Source organism: Plectrocnemia conspersa, unplaced genomic scaffold (assembly GCF_051122295.1).
Source record: "Plectrocnemia conspersa isolate PC_06_02 unplaced genomic scaffold, ASM5112229v1 ptg000011l, whole genome shotgun sequence".
NCBI lineage: Eukaryota > Metazoa > Arthropoda > Insecta > Trichoptera > Polycentropodidae > Plectrocnemia > Plectrocnemia conspersa.
The window spans coordinates 352095-374205 of record NW_028277175.1 but is presented as its reverse complement, the minus strand read 5'-3'; the positions used below and the strand labels follow the sequence as shown (position 1 = coordinate 374205).

The following is a 22111-nucleotide window of genomic DNA, read 5'->3' as shown; positions in this document are numbered from 1 at the left end:
TCACGTGGTATCAATTTTAATAAATAAATAAATAATTCGTCGAATTTTTTCTGTTTTCACCTCCTGATAATTTTTTTGTTGCCATTTAAGTTATTAGTAGCTAAGTATATTTTTAAAATTAAATACAAAAACAGAAAATAAATTAAATCAATATTGCTTTTATTTATAACAAAGTTAGATACAAAAATCAAAGCATGCACAATAAATTATGTAAAGGAAAATAATAAAAATAAAAATTAATAAGTAAAAATTACAATGCATTAAATCGGGATTTTATATCTAGTAAATTAATGCTTTTTCATTAACACTACCAATGGGTCGAGTATTTTCTGTCCACTGCTGGTAATCCATGGGGCAGGTAGTGACTACCTTTTATGATTTCTGATGTTTAACGATGGGTTCGGTAGTATCTACCTCGCAAAAACTAAAGCGTTTTGTGCTGCCATATATGAATCAATGTTTATACTTTACGACAAAAAATATTTCAATGCATAATTTTTTTTATTGCCACTGCTGACTTCCAAGTGAGGAACCATCAAAGAGTTCTTTGTTTAAACACGAGATGATCCTATAATTTCATTGTAAATTATTCTTAAGACGTGACAAAGCTATGAATGTAAAAATTCTAACCCACGGAAGACTAAAATATAATTTTATATATAATAATTTACGTAGTTTGGTGGTGCCCCTTAGGCCGGTTTCAGACGTGCCGGATGAATTTACCCGGCACCGGGCTGGCGTCGGATGGAAATTGTCAGTTCTAGCCCATACAACACCACCCCCACTACATGGAACTATTTTATTATTGCTCGTTCAGAGAAATGCATTAAAACATTAAAAATTTATAAAAACATGACACGTTACATTTATATCAAACCAAAGTTGAATTCTACTTTACTTTATATTCAATGCGGGAACACTACATTTTTTGTGGAAACAAAATCGACGCATTTTGTTATAATAGCTAATGCTCAAAAACCAGCATTTTTTTTAAATTTTATTTATATTGAGTTTCAAGATATTTAACTTATTTGTAAATATTTTTTTAAATCAGAAATAAAATAAAGTAGAATTGAACAAATTCCATGATTTTAATTTTGATCTTATGCGACCCACAGATTGAAAAAAACTGATAAAATAACTTTAACATATGTACCGATACAATTCGGAATATTTGATAAATTTTTATTTCCTTTTGGCTTAAGTCATATTTTTTTGTTATATCTGTTGCGCAAAATTCTCACTAAACTGCCTGTTTTTGCACATCACGGGGCGAAAAAACGACCCGTTGGTAAGTACTAATATAGAAAAAAATGTTTTAATAAGCAAATGAACAATAATCTTAAAAAATACGAGAACGTTAATTCAATAAGTGCAGTGTCGCCACACAAAGTACTGCAATCAATTATTTGAAAAAGCATTAACAGGCAAATCTAGTTAATTATAAGTACGTGTAAATATTTTTTAAAGATTAGCCCTGTGTATGTTATAATCTATTATTTTTGCTTTAACGCCCAATGAAAACGACCACATTTTTATAATTCGTTTATTTTGCCTATTATAAACCTCCTAAACACAAAAACTCGATATATTCACATCATATAATATATACTATAACCATACACTCTTCACTTTTTGCATTTATTATATATACAGTTCATTTTTCAAACATACAATTAAAAAAAATCATATGAGATACATATGCAGACTATGTAACGTCGTCGAGGGTAAAATTTAGAACGTCTCTCATTACCGCGGGCACTTAATAATTTCAAAATACGGATACAGATCAACGAACGAATAAATAAAGCGTCAGATTATTCCTTGGACGTATTTCTAAATTTAAAATTATAGTATAAAAAAAGAAATAATAAGACGGAAGACTATTAAAACCTCAGATGCGGCTTATTCTTCAACATGTGTCTGAAAAACGAATGAGATTAATGTAAGGCGCAAAAAATAAGCGTGCAAGTATAGCGAAGACACATACTTATCGAGAATTTCCCAAAACTGCATAAGAACGGCTCGGTCCAGATGACGCTTGATTCGACTGACTTGTAAGACTGTAACGTCCCACCGACCTATGTTAGCCTCGAGCGGCATATCGTCGAATTTCATATGGAAAGCGCAAACTGCAATTAGAGATAGAAACGTAAGATCTGATCCGGCGTCCGATAGCAGAATCGGTGCACTCACTGTTGGCGAAGATATGTACTGGGTTTCCGTCCCAAGGCCATCCTTTGAACTGCCACGCGGGACCGGCGACGAAAACGGCCACCACGCGATCCCATTCAGCCGGTGAGAGTCTAGACGGATTATCCACGATACGATAAGGCACCTGAATCGATAAAACATAATATATATCCGACGATCGAATTAAAAAGTGTATTAATATATTAATATAAAACGCACTGTAATTTCTGTTGGGACGGTCGTGCTGCCCTCTTTATTTTTTTTATGTCGCTGAAGTAGAACTTCATTCTCCCTTGTAGCTCCTTGGTTTTTCTTTTCGTTTATGGTCACGTATCTGTAAAGAAAATATATTTACATCTCCGATCTGTTCTAGATTATGTAACGAATAACCGGTGACACTCACTTAAGCTCTTGGAGGATATCTTTGGCGTTGTACATGGCTATGAGCGACGAAGACGCCGACGGAATCACAATGATGGGTGTTCTGGACGGCCGTTTGCTTCCTCCGGCTACCGGCCTCGCTTGAGACACAGGTAACAGTTCGCGCGGTCCGTTCGCTAAATGAGCTGTCGTGAATTATCAGTGCGTATAACTTGACGTAGAGTGTGATCCAATCGTCTTACCTGCGGCGGCCGGAGCGGGTTGACCAGGCGGCGGTTGACGGTTTCGCGGTGCCGCGCTAGGACCTTCCGTCACGCTCTTTAACGTCATGCCGTGATATGTTCCCATGGTGTCGATTTTGAATCCCTCAGTTTCTATTCAACGATAATATCGATTAGAACATATTGTTACAAGAGTATTTTAATAAGAAATAAAGATGTACATAGATTTAATACTATATAAGAAAACAAGAATAATGTACGAAGGTGCGAATTTTATATGTCTAGGAAAATCCGCAAAAATAAAAATGTAGCGGGTTTCCAAAATGGAATAAAGAAACATGTTCCTGCATTAAGAAATAAATTATAATATTAAGTCATTTTTATTTATTTTCTAGATATGTTTATATTATGTATTATATGTATGTTTAGTGTAAAAATAAGCTATATAAATTAATAAAATAAATAAATAACAGATGCGATTTGGATCGGTGAAGAACGGCATACCTTCTCTCTGTCGGTTGAATCTTTCCTGATCGTAACGATTATACTGCACGGCGGGTGCGCTTCTGGTCGGTTGCCCGGGCGTAGGTCTACTGTTCATTCCTATGGGAGGCGGTGGCGCCGCGCGGGGACCGGATCTGCCTTCTTCTCGAGCTTTCACCGATGCTAAAATTGCCAAAACGTCTTTGACAAACGACTATTGAAAAGCAAAAAATTAATAATAATAATAATAATAGTAAAAAAACTAACTAACTCGGTATACTTGCCTTTCCGTTACTTTGTAAGACTGTAGTACGCGTTCTCCATTCCCTCTCTCTGCTGATAATATCTTTGGTAACGTCCACGTCGTAATCCAATATGGCTCTGAGATCCGAACCCACGACGCCTAACGTATCCAGCGAATCGTTGCTTTTAATAGTAGTTCTCTTTTTAGCTAAACGTTTAGCTTTGATAGCTGCAATTTTCTCTACCGACATAGCCTCCGATAGAGACCTAAAAGCGATACGATCGTAAATATATTATTATATCATTCAGGGACATCCTTTGAATTTGTACAGAAAAATGCATATCATTTAAAACTAAAACTATCGGACCAATCACAATAAATGGTTATATTTTTTACTTTTAAAATTTGTACTATAAATTTAATTTTCTTTCTGAATTATATTTGTTATGATATATAAATTAATTATTATTAAAAACAAATTTTGACTTGTATTATTGAGAATAAAACTATTTTTTATTATGGCTATATATACCCAGGGATGACATTTAAGATTTTTACAGGGGGGGAGGCAAAAGTAGGCATCAGTAGTAATTTTGTAATATTTTATTTTATTAGAATTCATAGTATTTCATTATATGCCATGTATTTTTCTGGCCAAATTTAATGCCTTAAATTAAAATCTCGTACTTTCGGTCTTATTTTAATTCATTCCCCCCCCAATGACGTCAATAAAATCGTGCCACTGCAGTGGAAACGCTGATTTACCTAGTGTTCTTATTAAGATTTTTATAAAAATATTCAAACTTACACTAAGTGAAAATTAAATAAAGAAAGCATGTATCTAAATCAAATTTTGCCCAATAGGAGAGCGCAAAAAACAATTATTCCTTCTCAGAAGTCAAAAATCCACATCAAAAGCAATAAAATCGTGCCATCGCCGTCGCAGTGGGTGTCACAGTGCCATCGCGGTAACGAGCGTACCCACTGCGACGGCGCTGACACGATTTTATTGCTTTTGATGTGAATTTTTGACTTCTAAGAAGTGATAATTGTTTTTGCACCCTCTTATTGACCAACATTTGGTTTGCTTGTATTTAACCAATACTTTTATATTATAAATCCATAGTAACATCGGTAAGGATAGCTATCATATTTTTAAAACAGTGTAATATCCAAGTGTGGACTAACTATGGAGCAATATAGGAGATGCGACATCTGTCTGTACTTCTTTCACTTATTTTCCTCTGAGAGATGAGTTGGCTTAGTTTATATTTTGGACTATATAATTAAGACTGTCATTAGGTTAGGGTTGGGTTTGAACAGCAAATGTACATTTCTCAACTGGCAAATCGAGATTCATAGCACATTTTAAAGCAGCATAATAGCGCCAGTTAAATAATATTTTCACAAGTAGAAACATATATCTACTGGTGAAAATATATTTAGACTTCAGTAGTGAAACTATGGCTTCACTGAAAATCACATATTCAATGTAGCATGTAAATAAATAATAAGTATCTAAATATATGTATTACTACATATAGAATAGTTGAAATCATGTAATTTGAATAGCACCTACCAGATAATTTATATTTTCAATGGTAAAAATATATATCTACAGGTGAAAATGTATTGCGATATGATTTCACTGAAATGTCATGTTTTAAAAAATATTTTCAGGATATATTCAAAACTATTTTTTTTGGGAATTTCTGGTTTAGAATCACGGACGTCATTTTAATTTATAACTGTGATTTACCTCGCACTGTGGACTTCCTATCATTTTTTTAACAAAACGAATAAATCGTAAGATATCCGTAAACTTATTTCTACTCGCGGTTGTTGAAAAAAATTTGGTCCCATTGTCATTTCAGTGAAATTATATCAGAATACAGTTTCACCGGTAGATATATATTTTTACCAGTGAAAATATGATTTATCTAGCAGTGTTAGTAAAATTATATGATTAAATATTTCCATAGATAGTAATATATACATTTACACACTTATCATTATTTATTTACATGCGATATACAAATGTGTTTTTCAGTGAAATTATATTTTCACGAGTAGATATATATATATATATATATAGTTCTATTAGTGAAAATATAATTGAACTAATAGTGTAATTATATGCTGCTCTAAAATATCTATGAAACTCAATTTAACAGTTGCGAAACGTTCATTTGCTGTTTAAACCCAAACCTAACCTAATGAAAGTTTTAAAACTAATTATAGTTTAAACTCTCATTAAGTCAAATCCAAAATACAAACTAAGCCAACTCATCTCTTAGGGGAAAATAAGTGGGAGGTAAAGTACACAGACGTCGCATCCCGCACATTGCTCCATAGTTAGTCTGCGCTTGGATATTACACTTTTTTTAAAATATGATAGCTATCCTTACCAATATTACTACTGACTTTTGATATGAGTATTGGTTGAAGTATATTCAAACCGAATTTTGGTCAATAGGAGGGCGCAAAAACAATTATCACTTCTCAGAAGTGAAAAATTCACATCAAAAGCAGTAAAATTGTGTCGGCTCCGTCGCAGTGGGAAAGCATTTTACCGAGCGATGGTGATCACACTTATTATAAGTCGTAAAATTGTTATATTCTTAATAGAACGTTTCCACTGCTGATTTTATTGCCTCTGTCGTGGATTCTAAACAGGGACATCCTTGAATTTGGCCAGAAAAATGCATGTTATTTAACCTTTTGAGTCGAGTTAAATTATACAAATTAGTATACACCTGGGAGTGAGTTAATGTATTTTACATATTTTTTATATAGTATTCGGCTTTTGTGGATTTTTTTATATCAATTCAGAGGCTCTCAACATTTTCTATTAATAATAATTGTATTTACTTGATGTTGTCGACCGTCACGGAGGCTTCCTTGGGCGCGTCCAAACGAGCCGCGAGCTGCTCTCTAACTTTCTGCACCTGAAGCTCTTCGATGCGGGTCTTTTTGGCTTGCGATTCGCCGGATCCATCTTGTTCCAACAGTCGTTTGACCTGAAGCGGTTAATTATGTGTTTTTTAATTATGGAAATGCGAGGCGAGAGAGAGAGACTATCAAAATACGTACCTGTCTGGGTATTTCTAAAGGCGCACTCTTATCGATGGACGTGCAAGTAGCGGTTTCGCCGTTCAAATACGCCAGTAGCTCTTTCCTATCGGGGATCCTCACGGCGGGAACTTCGGCAGTCTTGATCGAGAGTAACAAAATACGTTGGCGATTATCTTTGGTGACAAACGAGGTTATGTTGATAAAAAAAATAGCACTCACGACTGCCTGCAGGACGTAGGTGGAATGGTTGAGAGTGATGTTCTTGAGGAAGAACAGCAGACACTCGAGCGTGTAGTACTCCTTCTCCTTGGCGTCCTTGTCGGACCTGAAACCGAACGGTTTTGACAGCTGGGACCAGTTTTAGAGCGGAAGAGACGAAAGGAGCGAACACCACTGACTTCCACATGAGATAGTTGGTCTTGACATGCTTCGGCCAGGAGAACTCGCCGAAGATGATGTGATTGTCGCGCTCCAAGATCTCCCGCTTGTTGACATTGTATTGGCGCAAAAGCGACAGCGGATCCGCCATCGCGGACACCCGTCTCCCAGACTGAACGAAACGATCGCAGTGTTGCCACTGGCCAAAAGATACCTTTTTTAAATCGACCATAACAATCATTTTATATTGAAATAACTATTATTCCAAATGTATAAAAATATTTAAAAATGACAAATTACATTTTTATTTTTATCATTTATTAATTATAAAACTTTTATCCAAATCCATATTTTTATTTAGTTATTTTAAGTATTTTGCACAGACAAGTCATTTGGAGGGTGAATCTCCTTGAATTTCCCCACAAAATTGCATGTTATTTAACTAAATACTATGAATCTAAATGAAATAGAAACATTAACAAAAATAGACAGAATGAGTCCCTAATTATAAACCAGAAATTATCGGGTAATCCCTCATAGAAAATCTAAGACAACAGTCTCGAATTAGGGTTCTCAATTACACATAATTTATAACTATTCGAATATTGAATAAAAAAGGGATCAAGTATTCAAATATTCGAATATATTTGTATTTTTTTCTCGGTTTATACTGATATTAATTTATTTAACAAATTAGCGCAGAAAATCAATTAATTGCCTCTATATGTTATTTAAATAAAAAATAATTATTGGTTAATATTAATCACTTTAATTAACCATTAATTACTTTTGATCAGGGACGTCATTTCAGCTTTTTCAAATAATCCAAATTAAGAACAGATTCGAAAATAGTAAGCAACTATTCAGAGTTAATGTCTTTTATAATATTATTGATAAGGTAATCGTTTAACTTAAAAAGTCTCATATTTTTTTTTAATAATATAAAAAATATTTCAATTGTATGAAAAAAATCAAAAAAGTACGTTTAATGTTTCAGGTAATTAAAATTATGAATTAAATAAAATGAAAAAATAGAAAACTATCAACAAAACATAATCATCTAAACTTACTATTGAAATTTTTGAACAAAATTGATTGAATCGAGTCTAAATTACTACCTAAATACTCGATATAAAACAATTACACCCACTACTGAGTTTTATAATGTTTAGAGTTTTATGTACCTAAAACTGAATTTAGTGTATTATTTCAACGAGGATGGATAGTAAAAAAAGCTTTATTAAATAAAATGCTTTTATTAAGAATATCTGGAAGTTTTCTTGGGTTTGACGACTTCCTTCTTTTTCTTTTTGTAAACGTCTTTATTTTTCTTAAATAATTCTTTATTCTTCTTCCTCTTGTCTTTGATATAAGTTTTATACGTAGACTTCCTTCTCTCTTCGATGATCTCTTTGTACTTCTTCTTGTTGTATTTGTTAAATTCGGCATCGGCGAGCAGTTCGTCGACCAACGTTCTTTTCCGTTCCTTCTTCGTCAATCGCACGTTGGTATGATCCAAAGGAGAATCGATAACTTTACCGACCTGCAATAATTTAATAATTTAATTTAATAAACGTCGAGATGGAAGGATAATTATCAAGTATTGGAGAGAAAGTAATACTTGAAAGTATTTGGGTAACGCTTCCATGTCGTTCTTTTTGTAAAAATGTTTGGGATCCAACGCGGATCTCATTTTTAAAATTTCCAAATCGTTCTTCAGCTCGTCGGTTATCTCCGGAGCCGCCATATTATACCACGACGGTCCTTTGGTCTTATCTCGTTCTTTCTGTTGAAAAATGAACATATCGTATTAATAAAATATAATCGATATTGGATAATTAGCGACGGTCATAGTTCACCTTTCTCATGGCTCTGAGTCTTTTATCGCTAACGTTATACTCCGGCAACGTGACTTGCTTTTCGAAACCGGGTCGAATGACGGACTTTTCCATTTCCTTATCCACATCCACTTTCATCGCTTCCATTCGGAGCGTTCCTTTTTCCATATCGACGTCGTCGAAGTTAAACCTGTCTCTGCTTCTCTTCAATTTGTCTCGGAACGACTGTTCGCCGATTTTTGTTCCCCATCCCATTTCTTGATAAAAATCTAGAATCGCATTTTGAACCTTCCAATCGCCCAACCTTTCTTTAAAAGAGATCTCTTTTCGTCCATCTTCGGCTATTTTGTTAGCGACGATCTTTACGTTGGCGACGAGATCGGCTAACGCGTCTTCTTCGGCTAAGATCACAATAGAGTAAATATCAAATGGCAGTGTTATTATAAAACACAACCTAAAAACAATAAATACCTTCTAAAAAATGTTGACGTTCGCTTTCCGCGAGAGTGGGTTTCTCCACGAGCTCTATGTCGCCTTCAGTGTCTATTATATAATCCATGTTCGATGCTCGTTTATACCGTCGCTCTACGCATTCGCGAGCCTCGTTTTTATGATAGTTGTCAACTCGAGTGTTGCCAATGACAAAAATAATCAACATATATTTCGCTGTTATACCCGTTTTTAAAATTTTTGTCAAAAAATTAAAATTCAATCGAGTGTCTTTCGATATTTATTTATTAACAGGTTACCCCAATGCGTCACTATGGTCCAAAACAATAATTGTATTATATTATTTCAATACACAAAAATATGCACACAATTATGCTTTATTACCAGAGTTATTTATGCAGTCCAGAGCCTTGATCAAGTATATACGTATGTATTTTTGTCAACTGATTCATTATGTTTCTTTACGTGAAGACAATATCCAGTAGCAATTTTAGCGAACATTTGAAATTGCTTATATGAATTTTACTGGATTCGTTCGGAAAGATGTTTTAGGTCTTTACAGTCACTAAGTGTCGACAAGCTCTCGCCACTAAAACTAAATACACAATAAAAACAGAACAAAGTTTTGCTCGTCACTCGCATTAAGCTATTATATTGTTAAGTAGGCAAATAGGTCTTTTTCTGAACACTGAAAGAAAAACGCTTTTCCGATAAACTATAGATATTATTCATAGTAAATATGTATTATTTATTGATGAGTAGTGATTAATTAAAAAAAGAATAATGAATCCAATCATTTTACAAGGAAAAGTCAGTGTTATTTTGAAGTATGGCAACATCTGTACGAAACGTCGGGTCGTTTTGAACGAACTTTGATATGTCGTGGACGTGGGTAGCGGGCGCTGCGGCCTTAGCGGCGGCCGGAGTCTGGGCGGCCAGGCTCTTGTCGTCCAGGGGATGGGGCTCATGTCGCCTCGTCGACCTCGCCGGTCGGACGGCCGTGGTGACGGGAGCCAGCTCGGGACTGGGGAGAGCTGCGGCGAGACACCTAGCGGCCAGGGGAGCGAAGGTGGTGTTGGCCTGTCGCGACATCAACGCGGCCGCCAAAGTCGTCGATGAGGTGCAGCAAGAATACCCCAGAGCTCAACTGGTAACGTTCAATTCCAAACCACAAATTCTCGGATTATCCCAGTCAAATTATATTTTTTGAAACGTCATTTCAGTGAAATAATATCGGAATACATTTTCATCCGTAGATACACATATATATTTTACTAGTGCTAGTAAAGTTATATGATTTTAACTTTTTCATGCTTAATAATATATGCATTTACATACTTAACATGTTCAAACCCAAACCTAAACTAATGAATGTTCTAAGATTAAGTATATATTCCAAAATATAAACTAAGCCAACCCATCTCTCAGGGGGAAATAAGCGGAAAAAGACATACAGACAGACGTTGCATCTCGCATATTGTTCCATACCATAATTAGTCTGCACTTGTATAATATATTACTGTTTAAGTTTTAAATATGTGATAGCTATCCTTATCGATTTTATTACGGACTTCTAATATGAGAGTATTGGTCGAAGTTTATTCAAACTGAATTTTCGACTACTGAAAAAAGATAATTGTTTTTTGCACTCTCCTATTTGGCAAACATCGGTTTATATGTGCTTTTTTCATTCGATTCTCACTTATTATATGTCATAATATTTCACTGTTGATTCTAAACGAGGACCTCTTGAATTTTTCCAGAGAAATGCATGTCATTTAGTGAAATGCTTTGCTGAAAAAGCCACTATAAAACCTGAACAAATCCCAAATATTATTTCCTAATCTTCACAATCTCAGATCACTCTTTGTGTGGCATGCGATCCTAATATAATTGTATGCGTCCTATTTTTCATACATTTTACAAGATACAATTAGATATATATTCGGTGCTGCTAAATTTGGAGCTAAAAATGGTCAGATCCATTTTTGCATGTTTCGATTATTACAATTATTCAATTTTATTTATAAACATAAAATCAATTAAATTAAATTGATCAATTAAATTAAATTGTTTTTAAAAGATAGTTTTATTTTTATTTCTATACATCAATATTTAAGGCTATATTCAATATGGCATGATTTAAAAAATCTGAATATTATGAGATAATCAATTAACTTATCTTATAAATATATTATTTTCTATTATCAAGATAAAGTATGGTATCTAGAGAAAGATCCGGTTTAAAAAAACTTACGAAATCCGAATATTTTAATTAAAAAAGGTTCTTTAGTTAAAAATTGAATTAATACCAAATGGTCGAGTATATAATTAGAATATATGATTATATTGATTTATGTAATATTTTTGGAACATACTGATTTTTTTACAAAAAAACTTATCTTTGATACTTTGATGCTTAAACAGCGTTTAAAATATGTGACAATAAAAAATTCAGCAATTGAAAAAATTTCATCTGAAATAATAAAAAAATACTTGTATTCTTTGGCAAAAACAACTTATTTATTGTCGTTACGTTGATCACCTCTCAATTTCTATTAATATTTATTAAAAATAATTCTGTTCTGTATTCTGAGCTAGTGTGTGTAATACGAAAATTGTAACTCAAAATGCTGATTACAACTTTTTATTTCGCCAAAAGCGATACAATTCAGTCATTTACAAAAATACATTAAACATACAATTGTAAATGCAGCTACCGGAATTACGATATCTTCAGGCGAGGACTGGCGGAGGGAAGGGGGTTCTTGAAACCCGAATTTTCTTTCTCTTTTTTCTCGAAAGCGGTTCGGTAGCCATGTTATAAAAGCAATTTATTAAATATTGACCACTCGCTTATTTATAGTAACTAAAAATATTTTTTTTTAATGAATAATGAATAGTGATTTTAAAAGTAGAAATTATATTTCTAGATGGTGATGCACCTTGATCTGGAATCGTTCGAATCGATAAGATCGTTCGTCAAGCAACTGAAGGCGGCCTTCGCCAAGATTGATATTCTAATCGACAACGCCGGTGTCGCCTTATCGAAAATGACTTACGACATAACAAAAGAAGGTCACGAGATGCACTTTGGCGTCAATCATCTCGGTCACTTCCTGTTGACGAATCTTATCTTGGATCTGTTGGAAAAAGGAGCTCCTAGCAGGTTTCATAATTTATTATATGATATTTATATTAAGCTAAGTCTACAAAAATTTTTGTTATAATAAATTTTAAATTAGAACCAACTAATCAGATAATAGTTTATGATTAGTAATTCCATAAAAAATGATCCTATACAGTATTACTTTTATTAAATAATAGGATCGTAATAGTGTCTTCACTATTGCACGAGCGTGGAGAAATCAACTTTGACGATCTGAACCTGAGGCACACTTACGATTTGATAAAAGCGGGCGATAAGAAGACTATCAAAAAGCTCGGACGCCACCATCCTGGTTATTGCAATTCTAAACTGATGAACGTCTACTTCGGAAGCGCACTCGCCAAATTAACCAAAGATCGAGGAATCGACGTATTTACAGTATGCCCCGGATTCACGTACACAAATTTGTTCAGGTACATTTATTTTTTTATTTATGCATATACAGATGTTGATCTTATTATTATTTGAACCCATCGCCTTTAATCAAATATTATATTTTTTTCAGACACGCTTTAAAATGGTATCATTTTGTAACCATGGCTCCAGTGTTTTGGCTCTTCATGAGATCGGCCGATCAGGTAATTACTTCACGACCCTTATCTTATCCGATATTATTGCACATCTGCTATTGTTTGTTTCGACCTTTTATTAATATTAATGTTTTCCTGTAAATATGGAACGTTATAAAAACGACAATCTATGATTGCGAACTATACATACATAAAAAAAGAATTCAAAATATCACATTGAGGGATATCTGATTGATCAACAACACGGTTTTATGTTGTGATATCAGCAACAATGGTTTTATTTTGTTTTTTTAGCTTTGTTACGGTAAATCCCAATATGTTATCTACATTGATTTTGAAAAGGCTTTTGATAAAGTATGTCATGTTTTGATTATATTTTATTTTATATTAGCTATTTTTTTTTATTAATCATGTTAATGAAGGCATTTTAAATTTTTACTTTTTCCTGATAACTTAACTCTCAATGACAAAAAAATTGTAACTCGTTGAACTTAAGCATTTATTTAGTATATTATTTACAGCTTTCATAAATTGTCCAGAAACATAAAAATAAATCAGGAAAAATAGAAAGTTTTTAATAAAAATATTTTATCTCAGAAAATAGTGAAAATCATTGCTTTTGCTCCTTTGACGAGAATTTCCAGATCTGATGTTTTCATTGAAAGAATCAGATATATTTTTAATAGGCTCTTATTATGCTCGGAAGAAATTATATTTAGATAGTAATCCCAAAAGGTTGAGAACATAAATATGTTTCTTTTACTTATAAGGTAGGTTCGGGTATTAAGGCCTAGCTAAGGGAGATTTGAAATAAAATAAAAACTATAAATCGAAATCAACTAATTTTAATGTTAAGTTAAGTTCTTAAGTTCTTTTTAATTCAGCGAGAGGCACATGATCTTCATCATCGTCTGAACTAGAACTACCGTAACCCATAAGGTAAAACCTTCCAGGACGTTTGTTTGGGATTTGACCATTCCTTCTTCTCCAATTCTTGATGTTGGTGGCCTAGGGTAGACGAGATATGGCGAATTTTCTTTGTTAACATCGTCTGATACAGGAGGAGCTGGTGCTTCTGTCAGTAAAGATGGTGCAAAAGCTGTTTCTGGAATAGCCTATGGATTCAATGGACACAAACCAGTTGCCCTGAAGCCGCTTATAATGTTATTTTGGGTCACAGATTTCGACCAGACATTTGAGAGAATATTAAATCTTGCCTTAGTGAATTTTTATCTGGGTTTTGTTCCATAAATGTTTAAACTTCAGCTTCCCAATGGTGTTCAAATGATGGATAGACGGCTTTATCAAGCGGTTGGAGTTCATGAGTGGTGTTTGATGGTACACAGGATAATGATATATCAAGTGAATCGGCAACTTCAACTATGGATAGGTTTAAGTGACAGGCTGCTCCATCAAATATTAAAAGGGACTTTCCTGGACTTTTGTACCGGGCTAAGTGTTTCAAAAAATCTTTGAAAAGCTCATTGGTCATACAACCCTTTGTAGATTTTTGAACTAATGTTCCCGGTGGAATGTTGTCATATACCTCTGTATTGCAATGTCAAGTGCATTTACACATCCGGCGATTGTGAAACTTTCAGCGTGCACTTTTTTAGCTCCTTTCTTTGCTAAAACAGTTTGCTGGTGGTGGATCGTTAGACGGCAACCTTTCTCATCCATATTGTAAATTCTTTCAGGATGACTTTTCAAATCCAAATTATCATAAACTTCACTCAGTCGCTTAAAGTAATCGTCAACAATCATTTTTTTTTTGAGCTCTGGCCGGGTTCATGAATTGAGCTTTTCTTCTAGATATTTCTAGATGTCTTTTCATGAATGCTTTAAACCAATCTTTACCAGCAACTTTATGAGATGGGTTGAAGTTATGATCGATGTTATTAAGTTCGCAAAATTTAAAGATCGAGCGTCAGAGAATCAGTGGTGTCGCAGGAAATCCAAATTCAGTGAACCTCATGATTCTGCTTACAAGTTCAGTTTCCTGGTCGTCACTGAGTATGGATTTTCGACCTAGTGTTTTTTTAAACTGCCGGTCTGAAGATGATTTCTAATGGTTCTTCTGGGAACTTTATACCTCTCAGCAGCTTTATAGGTGCCCAGTATTCCTCTTTCTACCGCTCAAACAGCCGACACCAAGTCATTTTCAAACCACAATGCTCGTTTGGGAGGCATTGTGATTACTGTCACTAAAAATGAACAATAAACAATTAGTAAACAGTTGTCATTACTTTTTATAACACTCCTAGCATTTTAAAATAGATACTAACTAAAGCTGTGATATTGATTCAAAAAAGAGGATAATAAGGCATATGATTAAATGTTGTAGGCCTTAATAACCACCGACATGTGTAAAGAAAAATAAAAATAATATGATTCGAACCATGATATTTTAATTTAAACTTCTAAGGTCATAAAAGTATGAAATGATAGAAATCTATAATGTAAAATTACATAATTATGTGAAATATTTTAAAAAATACTGTAACGGACGATTTTTTGTTATTCGTGTTGCGCAACCGCTTCCCACAATGAACGACATCGCGCTAAACATCGCGTCGTGACACGTTTGAGGCGCCATCTTTGAGTGTTAGCTACCTATGTTTGTGACCTTGAGTGATTCAAACAATTTTAAATTGGATTTTTATTGCTTAGGCCTTATTACCCGAACCTACTTTATATTTAAAATATCTATATGTAAGACTATCAGAAAAATTTATGCTTGTTAAAACAACCGACCTTTGCTATATTAAAGCGTAAAAAAAATAGTTTTTTGCAATTGAAAATAATGTTCTAAAAAAAAACCAACAACGAAACAAATTAACATTTTAATTACAGTATTTTTTCTCAAGTCAGTGCACAAGAACAAATACACGCAGGATTCACGTTAAAAAGAAGAGTATTAATTTTTGAAATAAATAAAATTAAAATATACACATATAGCAAGACAAAGATTATAATAAATAAAACATACAAACTATAACAATTGCAAACGGGGAGATACGATAATAATATTCACAACTCCTCGATAATAAACCAATACTATAATGGCACCGCCCCTCAAGGCGACCGACCAATCACACGGTGGAAACTTTTTGTGTTGAATATAAAAACTAAATATTTTCTGAAACTGAGCAACATTTATAAAAATCACGCGGTATATAATATTTTACTATTTTTTTAATGGGAGCTATTTAACAGGGAATTATTTTGAAAAATGTGTATTTAAATAAATACTTTGTTCCATAAAACGAGTTATTTGTGCATTTATGTAAAGTAAATCTTCAGAAAAGGATTTGTTGCATGGGGGTGCTCATTGTTCTGACCGATGCTCACTCGCATCTAATTTGTCCAACAGTAATGCACAAACAATTCGTTTTCTGGAACGATTATTTTATATATTTTTTAGTGTTACTTTCATTTCGTTATATATATACTATTATAAAATTTATATGAATATTTTTAACTTATAGGGCGTCCAAACGATAATGCACTGTGCTACTGATCCTTCACTGCAGGGAAAATCTGGAGGCTTTTATCGGAACTGCAAACCTTACGTCTCCAAAGTGATCTTAGACGAAAAAACTGAGGAAAAGTTATGGACGATAAGCGAAGAAATTGTTCACGACGAGCGAATGACGTTGAGGAATATTTTAAAATCGTAACTACATTATTATCTGTGATTGTCTGTAAAATGTTTTATATTTATTTATAGAATAAAATTTATAAAATTATTTATATTTACAAAAACGTCTATTAGAATACATATTGTATAGCACAACCATGCAATTAAATCCACGAATATTATAAAAATTGCACTATCGTTAGCAGTTCAAGTTTAATACTATAAAATGATCAAATAATATGACCATATGATAAATCATACGTTGCGTAAGAATAAATTAATTACAATATATACATATAGATCTTTGCTAAAAATACGATATGAATATTTATGTACATTTTCATTGCAAAACGGTTACTTATTTAGCACCCATGACTTTCGCAAACTTGGACCATTCGTCGTCGTTGAGCGCCGACTTTATCTTCAGTACGATCTCCAACGACAACTCTTCTTTGGAGGCGGAGGTCCCTTCGCTGTTCAAATACGGAAGATCGACTAACTCTTGAACAGTGGGTCGTCTCTTAACGTCCCACGTGAGGCACCACTTCAGCGCTTTCGTCAAAACTAGCGGCAGACCTGAAATATTCGATCCGTTGAATATTTTAGATTGCTAAAAAAATACATCGATCGTACCTTTCAGCGCCGGATAGTCGATGGTCAGATTGGGATTCGACAGCAATGCTATTTTGGTGTAGAAATGCCTGATGTGACTGAACGGGGTTTGACCGTAGAGCATACTGTATAAGATACACCCCAACGACCACACGTCCGATTTATAAGATACCTAGAAATATAATCAATAAAATCTTTCCTATAAAAAAACGATACTATATCAATAAATTATTACCTTGGCCGCCGAGTTTGGTCCGTTCAACGTGATCGCTTCGGGGCTGATGTAATTGAAGGTCCCCACGGTAGATTCCTTCATGACGCTCGTCGCGTCCGCGTTTAACGAAGACGCTATACCGAAATCGATCAGTTTTAAGCGACCGTGCACCAGTAAGAAGTTAGCTGGCTTTAAATCTGAATGAATAATTCCTAAAAAAGAAAAATGGAACATTGTCACTGTCGATTATTGCATTATAGTCTCGATCGTCGCTTTTAATTACCGTTTTTATGAATGTGGTTCACCGCCGTCAACATTTCGGTCCAATAGCCGACCAAAATCGGGAACGGAAGGAATCTATCTTGCGCTCTGTAATATTTGAGCAAACTAGAGAGATCGGTGTCGCCCATCTCCAACAATACGTACAGCTTCTTCTGATGTTTAACGTACTCGCTAAAGTTATAAACATTTTATTATATTCGTAGCTCACGAGCGATCTAGCTGTTTTGAAAAGATCTCAAAATGTGAGTGTTAAAATAAACATCTACGCATATTTGCGTATTTGGTCACTAAAGAACTTAATAATATCGAACGCTAATCGTCACCTTTACCAATATTTAGAACAAATTACAATTTTTAGAGAAATCAATTTCAATTACAAATAAACAAGCACATGTAGTGAAAAGCCCGATGAAAAGGTAGACGATTTAAAGTATTTTTTAAGAAGTAAAGAATTGGCAATAATACACGCATAGATTCCCTATTTCTACAGATGTGGACATTGAATAACTTGAAGAAAACATATTTAAGAATTTTGGGAGGAAAATAAAAATACATATCTTCATTTATACAAAATTTCAATGGTGGTTTTAGGACCTCCAGCAATACAAATTAGTGTAGAAAGGGCTTTTTCTACAAGACCAGGGCTTCTTAAACTTATTTCATTTACAACCCCATTTATGATTGTGAGTTTCTTCGCGACCCCAGATAAATATAAAATAAAGATATATAAATATTTTGTGCTGATTTATTGATTAGGTAGCAATATACATACATATGAAAAAATATAGTTTTAGAATTTGCTTAGAAACAAAAAGCTGTAAAATTGTATTTACTATAGTTACAAAAATTATATGCCCTATTTTTCATAAAAACTGCATTTTTTGCAATAACATAAATAAAAGAAAATATTAAGCAAAATACTCGAGACCGGGCATTTTAGTCGTCTTATTCTGTTTGAATATATTCGTCATTAAGTATTCAAAAATTAAAGGGAAAAATCGTTTTTTAATGAGACGGATGTGCTTGTTTTTTATTGCATAACAAATTAAATCTTAGTGCAATATTTGACACTGCTGAACGTAAAATATCTTCAACATTTTTTAGTGATGAACGATATTGGTATTTAATATGTGTTAAAGCTGAAAAAGTAATTTCACATAAATATGTGGTGTTGAACGGCAGAAGAACACTTAATACCATATCATAGATTTTGGGAAATTCAGTTATAGTTCCGATTCAAAATTCAGTCAAGGGCTTTTTTGGAAAATTTAGTTTCAAGTTTGAGTCACTCGAAAGCTCAGCAAATTCCTCCTGAGCTTTATATGGCAGGTGATTAATCTCACTCAAGTCGATCAAAAATGGTTTTTGAATCCAAGATAACTTTTTGAAATTAGTATTTGATAGAAAATATTTACGAAGCTGTGTTTCTAGCGCTTTTAAGTGACCTATAAAAATATTTCGATTTCGGCCTTTAATGACAATAATCTTCTTAAACTTTGAGCTTTTGATATCCATCTTACTTCTGCATGTAATAATAAATTTGTATTGGGAATCCGTATCCTTACAGAGATTTGAAAATAAGCGGCTGTTAAGGGCATGGCTCTTAATGAAATTTATAATCTTAATAGATCTGAAGCACATCGTTCAATTCTGATGCTAATTATTTTGCTGCAAGGAATTTATTTCCCGATGAATAAGGTAGTGAGTAAAAGTTATATGATCATAATGAGCAGCTTGAAAAAATGATTTAAAACGTTTAATTTAAATTCATGTATTTAAATATTTTACATTAAAATCTCGTGACCCTAATATTTCGCTAAGCGACCCCATTTGGGGTCGCGACCCATAGTTTAAGAAGCCCTGTATTAGACAATAGAAATACTTTAAATGAAAATACATTGGAATATATTTCAATAACTAGAGGTAACATTCAGAAACTTGTATACTTCAACTGGGAATATACGAATATGTTATCATATATTATGTTAATCATATATTATATTATTGTATCAATTCATGTAGTATGCTTTTTACAATAAATTTAAAGTGGATATAAAGCATTTATCATGAACTATAAATTAAAATTTACTGAAAAATATTTAATACAAAAAAAATTACTTGTGAAGCGGATATAAGCATTTATCATAAATTATAAATTCTGAATATTTTTTTACATTATTCCATATTTGTTTTACTATTAACTTGGAAGAAACGTAATAAAAGTAATTACCGCTTGCTTGTAAATAAAAAAGAATATTGATTTTTCGGATTATATACGAGTCAAATGCATAAGTGTTGTTTCTTTTTTAAAAGACAGAATAATATTGTAAAATGATGGCATGGTGCGCGAAGAGCGATCTGAGATAAACGATTTTATTTAGTGTAATTAAACTTACTAATCGAACATGGTGATAACTCTGTCTGAACCTTGCAATCGCTGCAACAGTTTGATCTCGTTGACGTAGCTCTCGGCGACGGTGGCGTCGACAGCCATATTTACACATTTTACAGCAAACATGGTAGAATTATCGGGATCCATTACCTGAAAATTGAATATTTCATTAGTAAAAATAAAGTAACTTAAGATCGGCAGTAAAGAAGGAAGGTACTAGTACTTTATAAACATCGCTGGAGCCTCCGCTTCCGCATTTTCCGAGCACCGTATAAAATTTTCCCTTGAGGGGCATCTGCGAGTACTGTTTGGTGATCGGTTTGATCTCTCTGGCGGGTGGAAGAGGGCATTGCTGTGTGACTATCTGCGGAGGCTTGTGTGGAAAGTAACCGCCGTCGATCGCTCTGAGCGGCGGACGACTTTGAGCCGCGATCGGTTCTGCGTGCGATCGGTTATTTTCGGACGGAGGACTGGGATCCATGTTAGTGATGTGTATTTGAGATCTGTTCTCCTCTCTGATGGACAGCTCGGTGGCGTTCTTGGAGTCTGACATGGAGTTGTTGGAAGAGTTTTTGATGGAGTTGTCTTCCTTGTGGAGCCGACCGGGATGGCTGTTTTCCTTCTCGGATATGGAGTGCATGCTGTTTTTGAAGAACAAGCCCTGCTTGGCCGGAAAGAGAGGCGCCCTCGTCTCGGGTCGCCGGCTGTTGGAGTCGGCCGGAGCGAAGGCCGCCGCCGCCGCGTCTCTGTCTCTGTGTTCTCTGAGGATAGCGTTGGTGGACAAGATGGCGTTCGTGGACTGCGGAGTCAAGAACTTTCCGTTGAGGCGCTCGAAAGACGCGTCGAAGCCGCTCTTCGGCACCGCGAATGCGTCGTTGTGCGAAGGCGTCTTTTCGGGCGTGAACAGAGAGTATTTCACCTTGGGTCGTTTCCCTGCGGACCGCTGCGCCGGAGTCTGTCTCATCCTGAGGGGGGTGCTGCGCCCTCTGGCCGACCGGGGAGTCGCCGCTCTCAGCCCCACCTTGTACGTGACGCCCGGACAGGAGGACTCTCGGACCGGAGTCTGAGGCTCCTCCCTTTCCTCGCCCCCCTCTCCCCTCTCTCCCCCTTCGCACGGCTCGGCGTCGTCGCCTTCTCCCAGGGCTTTCAGGTGGGGTAGAAGGTCCCTCATGCGCAGGGGGCCCCGGCGTACGACGCCCGACATTTCCTTAACGACGACTACTATTTTCACCGGTAATTCAATTCGAACGCCAACGGTCGCCGCTGACGTACCGGTGTTGCCATCGTTTACAAAAACTTGCACAAATGCGTTGTATTTATAGTCTGACAATTAGTGATGTGCAATATTGGAATTTATTAATCATTTAGTATCTCCAACTTGAAAATCTCAGTCACAAACATTTTATGTGGCGACTGATAAGCCGCTGGTTTTATTTAGTATCACGGTGGATTTTATTAAAACTATAAGTGTGGTCGCTCTTTTGCTCCATGAGAAAGCAAAGCGACGCTATCAACTGTTACTGTTTTAAGCCAAAGATTAATGAAGGAACAGTTCAACAAGTTACATGAAAACCTATGTGATCATTCGCGTGAATTTCTCAAGTATTATAGAATGAGTAAAAATAGTTTTGAATATTTACTCAATGCGATTTGACCAAAAATTGCATATCATGATACAAAATATAGAAAGTCAATACAGAATAAACATCGTTTAACAGTAACCTTGATGTGAATACCGTTTTGAAATTTATTATAAAATAAACGAGTAATAATAAAATGGAGGTAAATCTTTACAAGCTGCGACACTACCAGAAAAATATTCTATAAAATACTACTATAATTATAAGAGTTCCTTTTAGTTTTATATGACACAGAAATAAACTTCTCCCCAAAGCCTTTCTTTCTAATTACGAACACTGTACTCCTTTAATTCTTTGTTATATGGCTTTTTGTTACATAGCTAGCCTTTTTTCAATTTCTATAATCAGTCTGTCCGTATCAATTGCACT

At 34.5% G+C, this 22111-nt stretch overlaps 4 protein-coding genes across 5 annotated transcripts; 1 reads left to right on the top strand and 3 right to left on the bottom strand.

Moving 5' to 3' along the window:
* Nucleotides 1-1532: 1532 nt before the first annotated feature.
* On the bottom strand, nucleotides 1533-7149 carry hyx (cell division cycle 73 hyrax). Of its 2 annotated transcripts, none has more exons than XM_088197847.1 (12): nucleotides 6996-7149; nucleotides 6817-6922; nucleotides 6616-6735; nucleotides 6394-6542; nucleotides 3563-3788; nucleotides 3300-3492; nucleotides 2817-2948; nucleotides 2597-2759; nucleotides 2413-2527; nucleotides 2197-2338; nucleotides 1991-2132; nucleotides 1533-1923 (listed from the first exon to the last, which is right to left on the bottom strand). In XM_088197847.1, exons 1-12 carry the CDS (start codon nucleotides 7124-7126, stop codon nucleotides 1887-1889), a joined length of 1656 nt encoding a protein of 551 aa, XP_088053973.1. In that variant the 5' UTR covers nucleotides 7127-7149; the 3' UTR covers nucleotides 1533-1886. The 2 variants fall into 2 exon arrangements, with proteins under 2 accessions (XP_088053973.1, XP_088053974.1); XM_088197848.1 differs by having other exon boundaries at nucleotides 2597-2750.
* Nucleotides 7150-8211: 1062 nt separating this feature from the next.
* Nucleotides 8212-9456, bottom strand: LOC148229046 (deoxynucleotidyltransferase terminal-interacting protein 2). Its single transcript, XM_088197241.1, has 4 exons — nucleotides 9285-9456; nucleotides 8835-9214; nucleotides 8597-8761; nucleotides 8212-8518 (listed from the first exon to the last, which is right to left on the bottom strand). Exons 1-4 carry the CDS (start codon nucleotides 9370-9372, stop codon nucleotides 8234-8236), a joined length of 918 nt encoding a protein of 305 aa, XP_088053367.1. The 5' UTR covers nucleotides 9373-9456; the 3' UTR covers nucleotides 8212-8233.
* A 620-nt stretch (nucleotides 9457-10076) lies between these two features.
* On the top strand, nucleotides 10077-16709 carry LOC148229045 (retinol dehydrogenase 12-like). Its single transcript, XM_088197797.1, has 5 exons — nucleotides 10077-10413; nucleotides 12197-12432; nucleotides 12591-12845; nucleotides 12938-13010; nucleotides 16451-16709. Exons 1-5 carry the CDS (start codon nucleotides 10141-10143, stop codon nucleotides 16640-16642), a joined length of 1029 nt encoding a protein of 342 aa, XP_088053923.1. The 5' UTR covers nucleotides 10077-10140; the 3' UTR covers nucleotides 16643-16709.
* Nucleotides 13794-21394, bottom strand: Mps1 (dual specificity protein kinase monopolar spindle 1). Its single transcript, XM_088197796.1, has 7 exons — nucleotides 20326-21394; nucleotides 20107-20252; nucleotides 17712-17881; nucleotides 17450-17640; nucleotides 17236-17386; nucleotides 16939-17178; nucleotides 13794-15166 (listed from the first exon to the last, which is right to left on the bottom strand). The coding sequence occupies exons 1-6, from the start codon at nucleotides 21304-21306 to the stop codon at nucleotides 16961-16963; spliced, it is 1857 nt and encodes a 618-aa protein (XP_088053922.1). The 5' UTR covers nucleotides 21307-21394; the 3' UTR covers nucleotides 13794-15166; nucleotides 16939-16960.
* Nucleotides 21395-22111: the final 717 nt, after the last annotated feature.